Genomic DNA, 20,194 nt, shown 5'->3' on the forward strand with positions numbered 1-20,194 from the left:
ACCACCACCACCACCACCACCACCACCACATCAAACACCCCCCCTCACCTCCCCAAACTTCCTCAGCCTGCATCTAGAGAATATATCTACCTCAATTACCACAGAAGAGTAATTAGCCAAAAAACAGTGTGTGTGCGTGCATCTGCGTTCAGGGAGGTATTCATGCAGCACGAACAGATTAATTAGGACATTTAACTTCATTTCTAATACAACAAAATTAATCCCATAAAATATGAGGGATCTCGGAGGAGGTGCCTGTCAGCATCTGACGCCTCTCCCCTGTTTGCCATAATCTATTAAAACCTTGCTTTTATCTCACCTCTCCGCTGTCATACTTTATGGATTTTTTCATAAACACGGCCCATACTTCATAAATGTCTCAATTTTCTAGTCTATTAACATTACTTCAAAAGCGCTTGATAAAAGAGGAGGGCATGCGTGAAATAATGCACCAATAATACGAAACGCTGGAGGCTAGAATAGTAGGGGCGGTTCTCTAGCGTGCACACTCAGACAATGCAAGGGATGTTATCAACTTTAATAAAAGAACAAATGATCACTTCCAACCAAGGAGGAGGGGAGATGAGGCACGGTGGAAGGGGAGGGGCCAGGAGGAGAACAGTTGTTGAGTAATTGAGTCGGGGAAAAATGAGGTCTTGAAGGCTCAGCAGTTTGAGCAGTCGTGAGATTGAAAGCTACTCAAAACTACGGCGCTCTTCAGCACGTGTAGTTACTTGCTCCTAGCTGCAGCGGAGGATGTTAACACAGGTTTGTTTTTTCTTTTCATTTCACCGAAGGCACAAGTAGAATGGGCTGACTGCTTCCTTTCCTGAATGCCTGAATTGTGTGCAATGAGTCGAACCTTTTGTCTGGAGAGAGTCAGAAAGGTTTTGACTGACAGTCAGGCTTCCCCTCAGAGCCTTTCCCCTGCGAGCATTTGATTCAGTTCCTGTCTCTGAAGATCACCAGAGTCGGTCTCTGTAGACTTTACTCATCCTACCCAAACACCGGGGTCAACTGTCTTCACTTGAACCGGACACACATGAAACACACTGATCAAACCCAGGAAGACCTTACCACAGTGGCATGTCGGCTGTATGCCCCGAGGCCAGGTCTTACAAAGACACACACACACACACACACACGTGCGCACACACCTGTGTGCTCTTTGTGGTTGTATGACAAGGTAAACTGGTTGGGTCATTAGAATGAGTCACAGGTGATTCACTGTAACACACTCATGACTGATAGGACAGGTATACGGCATTCAAAACACATTCAGTGACATGCAAATAGATAGAGATGTATGCAAAGACAAACAAAGCAGGCAATTGAATGTACTCATTATCTCATACCTTCAATAGATTCATATCTAAACGTTTGTTGACAGATGTTTGCTTGAGTGCAGGCCTGTATACCCATGGCATGTATGCATACTCTTCAGTACAATCATATAAGCAAACATGGGAACAGGTTCATCCAACATCCTCCCCCTCCTTTAATACAGCTCCACATTGCAAGACACATATCTGTTTTGACACATGGTCATAGCTCCGTGCTGGGACAGTGCTTGAGCTATTGGTTGGGGTCTGGGCACTCTTGCTTCATGTATGTGAAAGGCCAAATTAGACCATGTTTTTAATCTGATGAGGGGGCAGTTTTATGGGAAGTGGTAGATGGCAGCAGAGGTAATTATGTTCTTTCCAACCATATCCCATGTGCCCTACTTCCCCCCTTTCTCTCCTGCCGTGACCGCATAGAGGCTGACCTGCCATGGCAGTAGTCATTTTCAGGAGTCAGTGCGTTCTTTGTTACATTATCTTGCTCTGCTGCTGCTGCTGCTGCAGCACCACGTGGGCACAGGCTGGTATCAGCTTGTACCAGGCGAGGACAGGGGAAGGACTGGATCTGTCAGAGTGCATCGGCTCTCAGGCGGTCACCTACGCCGGCACTGTGCCTCTGCCCCGGCCCCTGCCACACTCCCACTCATTAATGGGCCCGGCCCTGACAACTGATCCTAATTGCCTTTGAACAGCTCTTCATGTATTATTGGTGCCTGACTGCCTTGGTTCATGTCAACAAGCCATGGGAAGCAGAGACAGGATAGCCACAGCCATCATCCCACTTCCTCATTCACATAAGTGTGCACAAAATGTACACACCAGACGTGCGAAATGATGTGGAGCTGTGCATATAAATATATGTCTGTATCCATTTTGTGTGTGTGTGTGTGTATGTGTATGTGTATGTGTATGTGTATGTGTGTGTGTGTGTGTGTGTGTACATGTGCACACAGGTGGACATGCACCACTTGACCATCCTTAAACGCATGGGAAGCTTCAAGAGACACAGGTCTGGTTTTTGTGACTACATGGGTAGAATTAACAAGAACCTTTAATGGAATGTAGATTAATGTAATCAGTAGTCATGTATGAATATGATTTTATTTGATAAATGGTAGACACAGCTTTTTAATTTGAGAGAACCACATGTGTGTGTGTGTGTGTGTGTGTGTGTGTGTGTGTGTGTGTGTGTGTGTGTGTGTGTGTGTGTGTGTGCGTGTGCGTGTGCGTGCGTGTGTGTGCGTGTGCGTGTGCGTATGTGTGTGTGTGTGTCTGTGTGTCTGTCTGTGTGTGCTTGTTTGCTTCTCACTTTGTCACTGCTGACGAGTAGTGGAGGGGTGAATGGTTCAGAGACATCAAGAAGGCATCTGAAAAGCGTCATATAAAGATCCCACCACCGCAGATATCTGCCAAGACACTTGCGCTATTACAATTGCAATCACAAACACTCAGTCAAAACACATCAATTATTTGTAGTCCCATGTGTGAATTATTACCCCATATCCAACTATTTACTTCCCATTTCACCCCTCTATTTGAATTCTGAAAAAAGGAAGAGGTGGGTTGGCTTGGCTTTTTATTTGCGGAATGAAATAACTGAATAGCAAATGCATAGATAAAAAGCATAGCGGCGTGTCCTGTCCACTCCCATCACTGTCTAAGAGAGGAGAGACGTATGACCATCCCATTACTATGGTAACTAGCCACTATATTCAGAGCTGCCCGGGTGTGTTGCTTCCCCCTGCAGTGACGAGAGGGCATAGCTGACAGGGCCGACACACACTCACGCACACACAGTAAACACACAATACACACACACACACACATGCACACAAAAACACACAGATAGGGAGGGTCTGGAAGATGCTCCTTGTGAAATATACGCATTTGGCAAATACAGAGTGAACAATACGGGGGCCAGCACCCACACATGCTAGTGTGGTGACATACAGGAAGTAATACAGACCAGCATAAGCAAATGTTACATTTTACTCATACACAGAATCTTTTATCCAAAATAGTGGACGCACAAACATTACAGGAATCTTGCAGAAAAATAATTTAATTTGACTTATGGAAATAGACACAATAAAAAAAAAAAAACAACAACATTATGCTTTCCTATTTTTGTTGTATAGCCATTAACAGAATTGAATAAAATTGTCTAACATTTTATTAACAATTTGTTTGCATAGAACACCACATGAGTGATATGTTACCAATGAGGGTTTATAACACTAATTGTCACCAATCCAGACGGAGAGGCCGTTAGTAATGGCTTGTTACAGCAGCAGATTCACCTGCTGGCTATTATGTGCAGCAGTATGCAGCAGATTGTGTATTTTAGGAAACCGCTATTATAGATGATTTTTATAATTATTATGCTCTCATATATTTCTGCGATTCCATAAGTTGCACACAATGACACAGTTGCACAACAATGACTATTGCATCCACATGCAACAGTGTGTGCTAGGATTGCCTTTTTATCTTCATTTATTAAGATGATTTTTCTCCCCGGCACGACTACAGATGCCTCAGAAAAGAGTTAGCGTTTACGTTCCATTTACTTTTGGCCACTCGCTTCATCATAAATATCCCATGGAGCAATTCTTCTGAGTAGTAACTTTTAACCTGGGTCATTCATTTTTCAAATGCCATTGTCATCAGAGCACGCTTTACTGAGGTAAAAACTGCTGCAGATGAATAATATACAGCCTCCTGTTTTTTTCTGAGGACATATAAGCATGTTCACTTTTAATATATATTTATTATTGATATTATTGATTTATTATGTAAGGGAATGTCAGGCCCCGCGAGTCTAGGTAATGTAATGAAGTTGAGATGTTCAGGGTAAGAGTTCATCCAATATAATATAGAGTACACAATATTTTCCACATGTCAAAATTTATTGAGTTGAATTTGATGCACTGACAAAAAATGTTAATATTTGCTATATTTTTCAGTAGAGATCCAGTACATTTGCAGCAAATTGTATTTTATCAGTTTGCTATGGTGAGAATATTATTACCCCTGGTGCATATTTTCAGTAAAATAACACTGTTAATAATTCCAACGTAGATGTAAGCAAATATTTCCTAGATTGATAATCTTTCTTTTAAAATTTTTACTATTAATCTATTATTGACACTTTTTACAGGTTGATTGGATTTTTTTTGGTATTTATTGATTAAAAATAAATACACTGGTGTAGATGTTGCAATGAAATCCCCAAACAGTTTTTATACTGTTTTTATAATTTATTCCTACTTTTACATCCATACTTGGGATTTTTTTGCAAGCATTTTCACTTGGAAAATAAAAAAAAATTTAAAAAAAGGAAAAATAAATTCCGAGGAGATTTCAGTGCTGTCTAGCCTGCCTGTCCATGGATTGAATGGACTTTGTATGTACAGGTTTGCTGACACTCCAGCTGCCCTTGTAATGCAGACATACTGCCATCTGTTGAGACGAGAATGAACTACATGTCCCTTTTGCTCTCCTTGGCATTTTCTGCACTGTCTTGTTTGTTCTGTCTTTCAGTATTTGTTTGGCTGTTATTCATCTTTTATTTGTGAATACTGAACTACATGTTACAAGTCAATGAACAGGGCAGGGAAGAGAGGGTGTGTGTGTGTGTGTGTGTGTGTGTGTGTGTGTGTGTGTGGATGAGTGTGTTTAAGTCGAAGTTTTGGATGTGGACGCAGAGTAATCTCTCTGAACCAGCAACTTCGTATCGCTGGGTCACAGGCTGATTTGTTGTAGACATTCACACTGTCTTTTCCACAGTAGACATTTTACACTGTGGTTCTATCCTTCATATCACACACAGACTTACTCAACTTCACCACAACTGACAGTTACACTGTAATGGTTGTGCCACGGCACTTTATGTTGACATAATTCTTTTATGCCCAGGTTAAGTTAGTGCTTCTATTACCAGCCAGACTGAGAGATGTAGCTTCAAATAAAAGAAAAATATGAAAAGACAGAAGAGATGAGATGGTCACAGCTGGGAAGAGAGAGAGAACGGGGGTTGAGTGTTGCAGTTTCAGCATCATTCAATCAGACAACATGCCCCTCAGCTGAAACAGCGAGACCCTCCCCGATTCTCTCGAATTAGGGAGATTAGCAGGAAAGCGCATAATGCAGGATGATGGAATTTGTCATAATTTGCATTGTCCTGGAAAGATTCGGTTTGATAGAGCGATGCGTGGAGGGGCTTGTCATGTCCCACGGGCAGGTCATAGAGGAAGCTTGGCAGAAATGATTTTTGCGATATGTGCATCAGTCGTAAAAGCCTCACAACCAATTTGTCAAAAAATGTGAGGTCGGGACAGTTGAAGGCAGCAGGGCATTTTGCCTAACGCAATGAAAAACCATGCCCCTCCATCACTCTTCATCCACTGCCCAGCTCTGGTGTGGCACAGCACTCCACAGCAGCGGACAATTTTATTACATCAGCTTTGAGTATTTGTTATGTTTTATTTGATCTTATTTCTTCATTTTAACACTATTAAAGCAACAGCAAATTTATAAAAGAACAAAACACAACAACCATATCAGAATTTTATCAAAACTAACCTTATGATGTTGTAAAAATCTTTTTTTGATGATCATGGGAAGATATATTTGTTTATTCATTTTTCATGCCTGTTGGCATTCAGATGTGTCCCTCAGCATCCAGCAGTCAGGCTCCCCTGACCTTGGTTATAGTACTGAGCGGCAGCTCCTGACCAGCATAAAGTTGACCAGAGCTGACATGACAGTGTTACTCTTCCACACGGTTCAGTGTCTAGGGAATGGGCATGTCGAGGGCAGACATACAGGCACAATAGAAAAATACACATAAGCTTACAGAAGGTGGGGGGTTGGGGAAAGGCCAGTGTCCCTGGCTCAGACTGACCACACGTTGCCTCAACAATGGCTCATTATAGTTGTGTAATCTTGAGTATTCTGCTAAATTTGTCAGCATAATAACCATCTGTTTTGAACATATGCTTATGGTTTAGTTTTCTGAATAAATGTGCAGTTTTAGACCTAAGAGAATGCATTCAGAAATGCCCTATACTTGCCTTTCTTTGTGCACTTCATACAGCTATTTATGTCGCCATTTAAGTAACACTGATTTTGTGTGACAGTTGAGCATACAGGGGTTAGGCTCAAACTGGAGCACAAACAGGAAGAAAAAAAAATAGAGATAGTAGAAAAAAAAATAGGAGGGAATAAAAAAGGCAAATATCTCCCTCCTTCTTCCCATGAAGCCTTAAATGAGAAGCCTAACATGGGGAGAGATTCTGTAGAGGGGAGAGGTTGTGGTTCTCCTGAAAGGTTTGTATTTGTAGAAATGAGGTGTCAGAAGAGGCAGGATTTCCTCGGGGCGCAGCACAACATGAGCCCATCTCTTATCATTTCCCACTCCCAGACGTGATCTGCTTTGAATGCACTAATGCTGAAAGAGCCCCACAGACTTGAAGCCAGTTCAAGATGAAATCACAGCACACATCCCTGACAAACTGCCATCCACCACACAAGGATTAAACAGTCGTTGCATATCAAATCCCCAACAAAACGCAGAAATAATATATGCACTTAAATACATTCAACAAAACTTCAACCTCAGTTTTTTTTTTTTTTTGATCCCCACATTTTGAACTATCTTGAGCTATTTTCCAACCCTGAAATATTCAAGAAAAGAGAAAAATTACTAAAGAGAAAAAAGAGTGAAGGCAGAAATTTGGAAATTTGTCACATATATTAAGAATGTTCCATATGGGATTAAAAGTGAAAGAAATTTGTCCCATTTAAGTATAGTTTGTATATCAAATTAAGTTTTAGATCGCGTACATCCTGGGTTTGAATCTGCTGTAGTGCTACTTACACACATCAGTCTTGAAAAGTTTTAGCTGTCAGTTTGAAAGCTCTGACAAAGTGCCCTGAAAATGAAAAACTGAAAAACTTATTTACCCTACGCACTCCATGGTGAGGATGTAACCAACTCTGCAAACATGTACACTGTCAAATATTTTACTTAATAAGTTACATAAAGAACTAGCAGCAGGGTTGCGTTGTGTCCTTCTTTGTAAATACAGTGTAAAGACGTTATTTTATACTATTACAGTAAAATACTGACGGAAAGATTTACAGTTTACCACTGTGTATGTGCACTTTTTCACAAGAGGTTTTTTTTTTTTTTTTTTTACAATAATCTGCTTTGCATATATTCTATGTGCTGCTGTATAAGCTATTGAAAAAGATTTTTCTGAACCTTGTGATTTGATAAATTACTCCTTGGCAGTCTTACTATGAAATACAATGTTTTAATAGCAAATAATCTCTTTGAAACTGAGTTTCAATTTTAAGACAAATAATACAGCTTCAAAGTGTCTTCTCAAACCATGCCTCTCTTTATTAAACCTTTGAAAACTTTCAAAAAGCTTTTTTAAAAAAAGAAGAAGTGGCACAGTCTGCCTAAACATTAAACAGGGAACACAAATAAACATAAAATAGCAAAATCATAAAAAACAAAACTATGTGTATTTGGAAGGACTGTATGAGTTAATAGATGAGCGACATAGTGGGAGTGAAGCACCTAGACAGTGAGCAAGTGAGTCAGTCAGTGATTAAGACTGACTGGGGAAATGACAGAGAGAGAGAGAGAGAGAGAGAGAGAGAGAGAGAGAGTGAGTGAGTGAGTGAGTGAGTGAATGACTTAGTGAATGACTTTGTGACTACCTGAAGAGAGTGAGTGTGTGTGAAAGTCTGGGTTCACTGACTTACATAAAGTCCCACTCAATGTCCATTAGTTTCTTTAGAAAACTGGAAACACAATGGTTGACTGATGTCATCTGTTTGTGGATGACTTTCCTTGTCTGTTTTGACAGAACTTTGTCTCACCCAGACTCTGCGCCTCTCTCAGGATTTATCCTCATGAACCGTGTGTGTTTCTTCATAGTTGGTGTGAGATCATTCTCTTATCAATGTGTATTCTTGCATCAACAGCACTGTCTTTTACTGGTGTAATTGATGTTAGACATGATGTTGGAGTTAGACATTGTCATCTATAAATCCATACAGTATATAAATTCAATGATGATTTACCCAAAAACATGGAGCAGTGACAGAAGTCGTTTGCCTCTGCCCCGATAAGTGTCAGAAGAGGTTAGTTAACAAGCTCCAGAAATCAAATGTTATGAGCAGCTTGCATGTGAGCTGTGAGGTACAGTATAACTCAAGGAGCACAAGGCCCTCAAAATACTCTGTGGCACTGTGAGCACACAGTAACAGCTGAAAGATGTAAGCACCTAACCTTTAAATGAATCTCAGGGTGTATGCAGCATTGTATTGCTACTGAAGATTGAAGGTGTAGTAAGTAGAAAAGACCTGATGGAAAAACTGGCTGGATGTCCTCACAAAGGATGTGGCCCTCTAGGCTGATCATCCTGGTGTTTCACCTGAAACATGAGAAAGAAAAATCCGTTTCAGAATGTGTTATGTATTCCCATTGTCACATTCTAACTAGTATAATGCAAGAAAAACTGAAATCTGTTTCACAGATGAGCCCTGTTCTTTATGATCTTTGGATCTGGCATGTAAGGTCTACTGCAGGACATACTGTATATGTCATCGAGGCTACTGACAGAGGTTCTGGTGTTAAAAAGCTAGCTACTATTTCAGTACAGTTCCAGACTATGCAATCAATTTTTTTTTTTTTTTTTGGTTCGGTATGATTTGTAAACTTTTAGACACAAAGCTTATGATACTAACTGTACTGAAGGAGCTCGCTGGCATGCACTGACCACTTGTTTATGTGTGTTGCCTACAGTGTTTGTGTGTCAGTTCACTCTACTTTAAAATCTGATTTGAATCAAGTCCAGTGCGCTCTACATTTAGTCTGAATAACAAATAACAAAACCAATAAGAAAACAATACTAAACATAAAGATTGGTTAATAAATTAGAAGGAATCTCATAGAATAAATATCAGACCTTAAAGATGGAAATATATTATGTTGCAGGTATTCTAAGTTGACATTTTGATGTAAATTAACAACAATTTGTAACAGTGTTAGAATCTCTCCATGGACGGACATATCACAAATATTAATTACATTTTGCATGTAATTACCCACCCTGTAGCTGATACTGTACTGCCATTACCCCTTTAGCTTGGTTACATGTGTCCTTGCATAAAGGAAAAGTTACACCATATTAATCTAACCTATTTTACACATTTTGTATTATCATTTTCCTGGTTAAATTATGCATGAGGTCTCAATGGGGAGAAATGTGGCCATTAGCATATCTGATAGGAGCGGTGGAGCAGTTTTCCACCTCTCTCTGTCCTTGGAACCAGGCAGAAAAACCTGACTGTTCGTCAATACCAGGTCATTTTATCCAGGCTCAGCCCGGTTCATCTGTACCATTCCAACGCTCTGCTAATGACACTTGGAGACGTCCTCAACAGGATGGGAGCCCAGAGGGCTCCAACACCAATGTGAATATAGTCTAGCACTGTCTGGTCATCTCTGGGAGCTCTTTGACAAAAACTGCAATTAGAAACACCTCAGACACACCAGCCTGAAATGAGACACCGTTAAGGGCTGGAAGCTGACACAGACAGGCGCTTCCTGAGTACATTTACATATATGTTACTGTCAGGAGCTCACAGAGATGGAGAGAGGATGTCTTTGAGGTTGGTGACCTTTTGGCATGTCATTGGGTTTATTCGAAAAATGATGGTGTTTTAGCCATGAAGTAAAGGTCAATAAAGCACAAAGGCAAAACACAGGTTAGTTAATATAAAAATAAAGCTTGTGTTGTTGTCTTTTCAGTTGTTGAGCTAATTGGAAGCTTGTTTGGCTTTGATACTGTTAAGAAATTATTCTGAAATGTCCGTCAAAGTCAATCTTTTATTATCAGGATTTTTTAGAATGATAAGTTTTATTCTGAAATATGAAACATGAGATCTGACACATGAAAAAAGAGGAAAAGCAAACAAACTTTGGACCAATTGACTAATCTTAAATCACCTCGTACATGTAACTCAATTATCATCAAATATTGATATTGAGATACAGCTTTGATAATAATCATGATTGCACACTCATCATGTTTCCTATGATTAAAAAAAACCCTTCTAGGATATAATAAAAAATAGTAATTTTTTGCCTTAACAGTCTCTTTATAAAAGGTGAAACATCTGAAAACCTTTTGAATTATGGCTGCAAATATCAAATATTATTAAGAAACAGAAGAACAGAAATAAACCAGCATTGACATGTTGTATTGATTCACTGTGAACACTGTAAGACAGCGTATCTTCCCTTTTCTCTGTGGGCCATTTAGGCTGCTAGGGCTAGCATTTGAAAAATACTTACCTTGTTATAGAAAGTTTAATGTCATATGCAATTGTTTGACCCTTATGAATATTGAAGGGTCCCATCTCCGGCCTATTAAAAATGCATGTGGCATTGTGGTTGTTGATCACGTTTAGAACGCCCATGCAAATTGGACTGTCTTCCCTGTCAAGGCCTAAGATGAATAATGTAGTTGTGTTGTATATTCAGGGACACACCATTGACAGTCAATTAACAAGTTTGATTGGTGTGTGAACTCATTCTTTTGAACTGTTAATTTTATGTAAATAGTATTCGCTCTCCCTTCTCCACTGTCTCTCCCCCATCCAGGTTCACTACAGAAAGATGTGCCCCCACAGCCGCAAACCCCCAAATCCCCAATTCCACCTCCCACTAAGAGTAACCAGAGTGGGATCCTTAATAATTGATCATCACACACCTGCTTGGTAGAAGCTATGGGAGTCTCCCTTTAACAGTCAAGGGGCCCCACGCTAGTCCCTTTTGATATTCAAATCGACAAATGGTAGCTGGTCTTTATGAATTCAAAATGGAGCTCGCTCTTTTCACGGGGACAAGCTTGTTAAAAGATTCTGGCCATCCGTCCAACCTGATGGAGCCGTTCTTTGTTGGAGTTAATATGATGGCATTTGATGGCTCATAAATGGAATGCCAATGACAATTTGCTGTTGATGTGTGGGAATCTGGCTTTTATGTGAGGCAGACGTAGTAACGCAGGCTCTCGGGCAGATCATGCTTGCAGGTAAATGATCCAGTGATTGATCCAACTGGTTGAAAGCAGCGAGGGCCTTATCACTCTCACTCGTCATCCTCTTTCTCGTCTTCACTCCATCTCTTGTCTCACGCACTGTCCCTGTAATTTGCAGCAGCAGAGATGGAAGCTGAAGATTTATCACAGTTGACAAGTGAACCCAGGAGCTGGGGATCATGGCGAACCCATCTGATTATGGAAATAGCCACGACCATGTCCACCCTCGAGCTAAACCGCTGCGTGGCTAGCGTCTTGTTCCGCTCCCGTCCCGTCAAAGACAGATTTGATACACTTCAGAGAGTGTAAATATTCTGCACTCAGTTCCTCCTTTGAACTAGTTGTGTCATGGCCTGCCACCATCTGTGTGGGCTTTAGTGAGTCACTCAAAGTGACCCAAGTTAGGGAAATAAAGGGTTTGTTTGAAATGAGTGGGAGAGGAAGTTTGGTTTAGGGGTTGCTACCTGTGGTTTAATCCTGGTAGCCTCACTGTGAAACACGACACCTCTCGCAGTGTCTTTACTCATCAGTAGCGTATCTCGTCTCGAGCCATGTATCAGTTGATTCAGGCTTCCTTGATCCTCCCTGGACATATGCATGTGCTCCGGGGTCCCTGCACAGGCCAGCAATTATCAACATGTCACCAGCATGTATTTGCATTGACCAGCAGCTAGTGTCCGGCACTAATGCCATCCAACTTCAAACAGGGTCTCTGAAGACCTGACCTCCTTAATGCCGCTCCTCATCCCTACTCGTCTCTCTGCATTAAACAGATAGATTTTCTTCGGGGTGTCATTATACAAGAAGCTTGAGGTATTTAACGGAGAATTGAGCTTATTATCACATAGTTAATTACGCTCATAAATAACACTGGTGGCACAGAGATACATTGGCAGGCTTCACAAGAACTGTGAAATGAAAATTGTTGGTGATAAGATGCTGAAAAATGGGAGAGGTGGAATTTGTTAATTAATGCACTGCTACTCAAATATACGCTTATAATTAATGTTAATTTGATTATAGCACCTAACTGACGAATATCCTCCTTTTCTTTTTTAATAATTAAAACTCATTTTGGAGTTTGATGACTTGTTTTTTACACCTAGTTTTCTGATTGAATAGCAACTCAGTGTTCAAGTTTATAATTGCCTAATTAAACATTCTTTTTTTTTTTACCTAAGGAAATACACATTCTAGTTCAGACAGAAGCTCTGCAGATTGTTGAGTTTGAAATTCAATGAATAAATTATCCAGTCTTGATAATATAATGCAAAAAAATGGACAGTGGCAACTTTTGTTCCCATGATCATTTTTCATTTTTGATTTAATATCTATAAATATTTATGTAAATGTTCCCAAATAAATGTTTGGAATATTTGAAGGGCACTTTTTCTCTTAGTAATAAGTTTGTACTCCACCCAGACTTTTCATCTAGCACCACCACGAGGTTGGCATTTGTGGTTTTGAGTGAAATCTCTCAACAGCAATAGATTGCCATGAAATTTGGTAGAGACATTGATATCCTGCTAGCTTGGCTATGGACTCTAAGTCTTGGTTTTACAATTGCAAAGCCAACAGTGGTTCTTACGCTCTGTTTCCCTTCTACCTTTTTTTTTCCAGGTGGATGAGTCGGTTTTCTGTGCAGGCCAAATTGCTTTGGTCCCATGTACCATGCAGCTGTTGAAGGCAGGCACCAGGACACAGGCCCATTGGTCCTTCAGCCATGTGGAGAAGGTTTTGGAGGCTGTGATCAGCAGCTTGACTCTGGCTCATGTTGTCCAAGCTCACTGCTACACCACAAGACATCAAGATATCCCCATCGTCAGAGCCGCCTGGGAGAGCATGCTGAAGGCCGCAGAGGAAGAGAAGGTCAGTCGGTGTGGAGTGAGATTTTTGTATATGAAATATATGCAGGTGGTTAAGGAGGAGAGCTTCATCTGGCTGTTTTATTATAGATGCAGAGGAAATATTGATCATTCTTATAATACGATATTAGACCCACATGTTTAATGGATGAAAAGACAGTGGAATCCATGCTTCAATGAATAAGTAAAAGAAGAGACACTTTTTATGGTATCCGAGTTTTTCAGAAAGGGCCTTTCAGATTTGTGTTGTTGTGAAATAAGGGAAAGTTCCTCGCCCCTCTCTTCCCCCTTGAGACCCAAGCCGCTGCGACTGATATTTACCAGTGAGTGCACTCATGAAAAGTTGATGATGTGGGAAACGCTGGTGTCTTTGATAATGTGGAGCTTGGCACAGAAGCAGATGTCTTCCTCAGAGCCTCCCTAATCCTTTGCCCCCACACACCATTTTGGAGCTCCGTTCAACTCTCAGAGCAGCTTATCCCCCTCTCCACCCCTCTTTCCTGCCACCTCCCTCCATCCTTCCCTCCATTCCACCGCCCCATTTTACAACCCCTGATTCCATACGTCTAACAGGGGCACCAGTCTCCCCTGGCAGCCCTTCTCCTCCCACAGTAATCTGTCTCGCCATGGGAATAGGCCCTAGGGGAAAGAGGCAGGAGCCCACCTCCAACACGTGGCTCTGCGTGGTGGTGAGCGGTGTTAAAGACTGCAGAGTGGATGTCAACTTTGTGTCAATTCCTCAAATAGGAAAGCAGTATATGAAATTCAAAATGTGTAATGTTAATGCCAGCAGTCATATCCTGAAAGCTTTGCTGAGCTGGTATCTATTTGTGTTTTTTTTTTTTTTTTTGACACATTTTGCCATCTTGTAACACACAGTGAAAGTAGAAATCTGAAAAGCGCTGACAGTATAGTATGAACTTTGCATGTAGATTTGGTCGTTCGTATAACTAAGGGCTAAGCGTTTCTAGGGAGGGGTGACAAGTTAAGGTCTGTGTCAGAGGTCGCTGAAGATGGACAACATCGCCCATCTGTTGTGCTTCCATGTGGTGTGTCAGAAGAACCAAAAATATTCATTGACATGACCCAGGATTTCTACCAGGAGACCACGTTTTATTTTCAACTGACTCCCAGATTAAGCAGCTCTAATTGACAGCTCAGGGTTTTTCACCCTGTGAAGAGGGTGAGCTCTTCCCTCACTGCTCCACACACACACTATGTTTACCTGTGAGACAAATCGTCTTGGTACGACCTCCCGGCTTTGCCCTCAAACTTGCCCCTCTCTTCAACTTAAAGTGCAGATGCATAAAGCGCAGTAGAAGATGACAGGGAGAGCGGCTTTGGTGGGGGCTGCTGTTTTATCCTTAACTTGGTGAAATGCTCTCTCCCCGGAGTGGGGATTATACAAAGCACTGGTGCTCATTTGAACTTGGTGTAATTGCAATATTTAACTCAGGTCAAACACTGATAACAGAACTCCCACAGAGAATAGTAATAACTTAGTTTCCAGCAGCATTAGGAAAAAGAGTCGTGCTTCACTAACAGGCAGCTTTATGAGGTGATCTATCAAAACATATAGGCAATTCATATACAATTCACAAATACAATTCTGATTTACTAAATTGTAAAATAACCCTAACTTGTGAAGCCTTTTTCAACACTGAATCTGTAAAGTGTTCCTGAAACAGAGAAAAGAGAGAGAGAAAAAAAAGGAGAAAATAAAACAGACAAGACAATATGTAAAATACTGACTGAAATTGAATTATGCAAAGAAATAATGTGATGTCACATCTTTCTGCACAACAATCTGTTGTGTGTTATAGAACATACTCATATGAGTGTTTAGTTTTGGCATTGTAATTTATTAAACTGAACTAAAAACTATATCAATTTAATATTCAACATGTTTAAAAATTAAATGAGTAAGTTATACCTAATACTTGTTTCATTAAATCTTTAGCTATCTTTGATGAAATAGGTCATTTAAAATGGCAGATTAAGTAGGTAAATGCATCGTATAGAGTCGGTTAGTAAAGTTATATAATTACTGGAGAGTTAAGTAATGAAATTCTCCCGAAAGAATGCAACTGTTATAACGTATCCTGATGCCATTTGGGCTTTTAAAGAAACCATGAGCACAACATGTAATATCTGATTCAGTTATGGATGTCAGATGAAATCCAAATGTTGCATCAGTGTAGCCTTATACTCTTATATAGATATAACCGGTCTACTTATCAGTATATTTTTTAGACACCAGACCTGTGAAGTGCATTTTTATGATGGAAACACCAGTGCTTGGCGTGTCTGTGAAGCCACGGGGCCATGTTGTTGTTGTGCGTTGATAATTTATCTAATCAGGTGGATGAAGAAGCGTGCAGGGTTAATTGGGAGCATACTAGAGTCTCTACAAGTGTGAAATTGTATTTACGGTGCATTAAACCACAAAGAGCCTGCTTTTCTTTGTGCGTGCAAGTTTGTGTGCAAAGAGTTTGATGAACAGGGAGATGTTGATGTGATAAGTCAATAAATGTTAAACAGATGTCCCTTTGTGTAGCAATAACAGGTTCTGAAAACAAAAAAATAATTATTAAGCAGGTTCAAATGTTTTTTTGTTTTTTTTTTAGTTATTAAGGCTATAAATACGTCTACATTTACATATGCACCATTCATAAACATCGGTTAATTTTTAAGATTTTTTAACGAAATGATTGGTTTTGTTTACATTTTGATTCATTGAAATTAATGGTAACGTATTAGCAGTGTGGAAAGTTTCTTCCTCCCTGCATACCACAGAAAACCCTCTCAGCCTTGTTTATTTCTGCTTACTTGGGACTTTTGAAGCAACTCTGGCCTCTGCCATGTAATGACCTCATTCTTAGAATTTCATGACCCTGTACGTTTCATTTTCACAAAGTCTGTCTGACGAGCTTCAGAGTGGAATCTTAAGAAAGGCGAGTGAATGGGGAGGGATATTATAGCAGACTGACAGCAGTACAGTAAGTGCTGAGACATAGAGCCACATGCTGAAGGCGTCCCGCTGGGCAGGAAATGTAGGGGAACTGGCTAAGCAGCGCAGTCCCATCAGCTCCCTGCTGTTCCCCGCCTTTACACCACTTCCTTATTACCGTGTTTACCGTTCGGCTTTCACGCCTCTCGGCCCTCCAACCCGCCGCACGCTCCAGGCGCACGGACGCGAGTTAGAGGGAGGAAAGAGGGGAGAAAGAAAACAAACATAAGGAGAGGCAGGTCACACCTCATAAGTGCAGAGAGCTGAGCCCAGCAGATCCAGAACTCATGCGTTTACCTGCTGCTTACGGAGTGAGAAAGCACTAGGGGAATGGCTGCATGCCCTGGAACCGATGTGAGATGAAGTCATGAGATGGATTGTGTTAAGTGGTTGGTGTAGAGCGTTACGGAGCCCTCTACAGACACCGCCTGCCCTCCCAACTTGCCACTCCAGCACTCAGCTCCACCATATATCAAAGTTTGTGTTTTATTGGATTAATTTAATAAATGATCTCTGGTCAGGTAGGGATGTCAGCCAGTGTTTCCCCTCTCACTCCTCTAGCAGGGGGACACACTGTAGTAGAGCTCTGAACACAGTCAAGTCTGAAACTTGCACATGCACATAGAGAAATGCACACACACACACGATAGCACGTTTAGTTCCACAGAACTGCTTAACAAACTTCCCACCTAATGTAACATTTTGTTGGCGACATTAATAAAGAAACAAACAGAAAACTGATGTAACCTTGTTCGACAGCTCTGACAAAAAAGTCGGCAACTGTGCAGTGACAATAAAGCCCTGCCAGAGGCTGGAGCAGAGTGCTGGAGTCCCCTGATCTCCTTGTAGACAGTCAGTTGGGTATAGTACCTCAGCACCCAAGGCCTGCAGGGTGGCCTTTAAGCCTGGCTGAGCAAGACCCCCTGTCCTGTCACTTCTCTCCCCAGTTCCCGCTCTCTGTTCCATGTTCAATCACTATTGACAAGTGCATGAGCAGCCCCCTCTAGGAGAATACCTAGCCTGTGCCAGAAGTGCTAATATAACATTTATCAAAGCATGGGACACGTATGTGTGCTGTCACTTTGTCTGCCATGCTAAGAGGTCCGTGCTGACACGGCTATTGTTCTCTGCTCTTGTGATTGTTATTGTTGATCACTGCAAGCTCTGCCCTCTTCAAAAACAGCAGAGTAAAGAAATCTTAACCTAACCCCTGCACACACACTCATTCAGGACACTTGCTTTTTTCAATTTTTTTTTCACTCTCCAAGGCAAGAGGTTAGCTGTTGATACACAATTAAGCGTTTGCTCAAGTTTAATCTGAAGGTAAGTGCTGTTTCAGTGAATCTGGCAGACTGGGTCATGACGGGCCGTCTGTTGAAGGGACAAAGAGGCCGTCGTCTGCTCTTGTCAATGATTTCTCTTTTTTTTTTGTGAGTGAATATCAGAATAAAATGTAAGTAACCTGTTATTATTCTGCACTTAGAAAGTGGGGTGTAAGTGGATGAAAATTGATCCAGCAAATTGAAAAGGGGGTTAAGTGTTTTTGCCCTATCGACTCCAACTGAAACGATGGTTATATAAAACACTCATTTCTCTCCCATTAGCAGATGAAGCCACAGCCAAGTATTATTAGAGGGCCACATTGTAGCACTGCTCCAAGACATTTTGTTACTGCTAATGGCCCTCAGTCCGGAGGAGAAAAAAAAATAAAGAGATTTTGGCTCTGGAGATAAGATTGAGGCAGTTTTCCACTGAATGTATGTGCTGAAAACGGCCGTAACATGCTGTGAATGATCTCCTTAGAGAGGTGAGAAGTCATCTTGGATAGGACCTGTCATGTTAGCAAACGTAGCTCAAAGTGAATGCATTTGTGTTTATGGTGGCTGTGAGCATTATGGATTCTTTCTGAATTGTTTGTACACCATCATTACGGAGGGTCACCTCACAATCTCACGTTAATTGATAGCCTGTCAGTCTGTCAAGTAAAAAGCCTGTCTTAGTGCCGTGTGGTAGAATTTTTTATGATTTTCTTTACAATAATGTTTAATGTTGATGGAGTGGTGTTCGTGGTCAGAGAGCACAGCATGCATCTCAGCAGGAGGGCCATATATTTGATTGTAGTGTGTGGCACAACACAGTATATAATTTTCCAGCCACTTCATTTGAATACCATCTGTCTGCATTGCAGGACCTGTTGTGGGAGCCTGAGATCAAACCTGCTCCATTATTGGTCGTGGTGGTACCTGCCTTACCCAGGGGTGCAGCTGTTGAGCTTCATGTGACTGCAATTCAGGATGATATCACCAAAAGGACTTCCTGTCTGAAGACTACAAAGGCGGCGTGCGGATCCATGGAGTGCCACACTGTAATGTCTGCTGACAGGTGTAGTGCTTCACTGTCCCTTTCCCTGGCTGTGCCCGGTGATAACCTGGAGGTCACCGATGTGAAGGATGTCACAGAGGCGGTTGCTGTTACATTCAAGAAAGCCATGAAGAAGATGGATGCTGAGCTGGTGCCACTGTGTGCCCGGGTGTTTTACAAGTGTGGCAACTCACTGGCACAGCAGATTATTAAAGGTATGTCATAATGTCAGGACACTCAAGACACTACACACACGCTTTAAATTGATTGAATATTTACACTCATTAAGAGGATTTATCCCAAATAAGCTGTTCCGTTAAAGGCAACACTTCTGAGATACACTCTTCTGGCAGGTTGAGCTTCACATCACTGTATTAATGAAAACAAAGTGACAGCCTGTCTCTCTCTGCACTCTCTTTTCAAAGAAAGTTTGAGCTGACACCGGTTAAATAAACTCCATAAAGTATTCTAGGAAGCAGTCTCTCCAGAGGATCTCCACTCCTTCCTGTGTTTAATTATTGTAAGTCATTTGTTGTGTCTGCTCTGTGTACAGTAACCCAAGCAGCTGGCACAGTCTTTTGTCATCATTATACTTTTATACGCCACCATCTACTGCTCCCAGGATTCGAGGTTCTCGTCAAGGCAAATGTGGAGCGGTATTTGTTTTATCCTGAAAGATGTTCTCTCTGAGGGAAAAGGGCGATGAGCACATCGATCACACGGGCTCAGTTGTCAAGTCATCGCTGAAGCAGTCAATTAACATTTTTGAATCTGTGCCAAACCAGCCATCTTACTGTCATTTTTAGCTTTGACATAACTCATCTTCTGGAGGACATAGAATTATGGTTACCAGTGATGAATGGGAAAAAGGTTGATCTGTTTAGAATACGCGTTGATATACATGACAGACGAACAGTGCTATTTGTTTTGTTACCTATTTATATAATTGTTATTCAACATTTTGTCATGATATATGATGCATGTCATGTATTCCTTCTGTTATTATCAACAATAGAAGAGTCAGAGGATTTAGGAGGAATATTATTAAAATGTCCCATGTAAGTTTGGATATAAAATTCTAATATAATTAATACAATAGATACCAAAAAAGATTTTCTATATAAAGTATCATATTAAATGTTGTTAATAGAAACCATTAATTGTGTTACTGGGTCACTGGTTAATCGGAGCAAAATCAACTTAAATCTTTACCCTTGACATGTATGTGTCTTTGATTACGGCTTGTACGCGGCTGCTTCCCTGAAACCATTTACTGACTCATCACTGAGCTGGAGTTCTGTTACCTTACCCTGCACGCACAGCCAAACCCTCGGAGCTTACCCACAGGCGTTTTTATGGGTCACAGCCTATGCTCATTGGGTGATGAATCCAAAAAGTCAAAGGAAGAAAAGTAACACCTCTGGCGCTAGCAGTCACAGCCCCGCAACTGCTGCTGTCAGCGAGCAGACAGACAACAACGCTGGAGCAAAA

At 41.1% G+C, this 20,194-nt stretch overlaps 1 protein-coding gene across 1 annotated transcript in view; it reads left to right on the top strand.

The window, feature by feature from the left end:
- The window catches only part of dph6 (diphthamine biosynthesis 6), a 58,814-nt gene that overhangs the window by 33,754 nt on the left and 4,866 nt on the right, over positions 1-20,194 (top strand). The window contains exons 13-14 of the mRNA XM_023413259.2: positions 13,088-13,336; positions 18,531-18,918. Coding sequence (XP_023269027.1) covers positions 13,088-13,336; positions 18,531-18,918 — 637 coding nt within the window. The remainder of the gene's footprint in view (positions 1-13,087; positions 13,337-18,530; positions 18,919-20,194) is intronic.

This window comes from Seriola lalandi, unplaced genomic scaffold (assembly GCF_002814215.2).
Source record: "Seriola lalandi dorsalis isolate HSWRI2012SDOR001 ecotype SW California unplaced genomic scaffold, Sedor1 jcf7180002054508, whole genome shotgun sequence".
In the NCBI taxonomy this organism is placed as follows: Eukaryota; Metazoa; Chordata; class Actinopteri; order Carangiformes; family Carangidae; genus Seriola; species Seriola lalandi.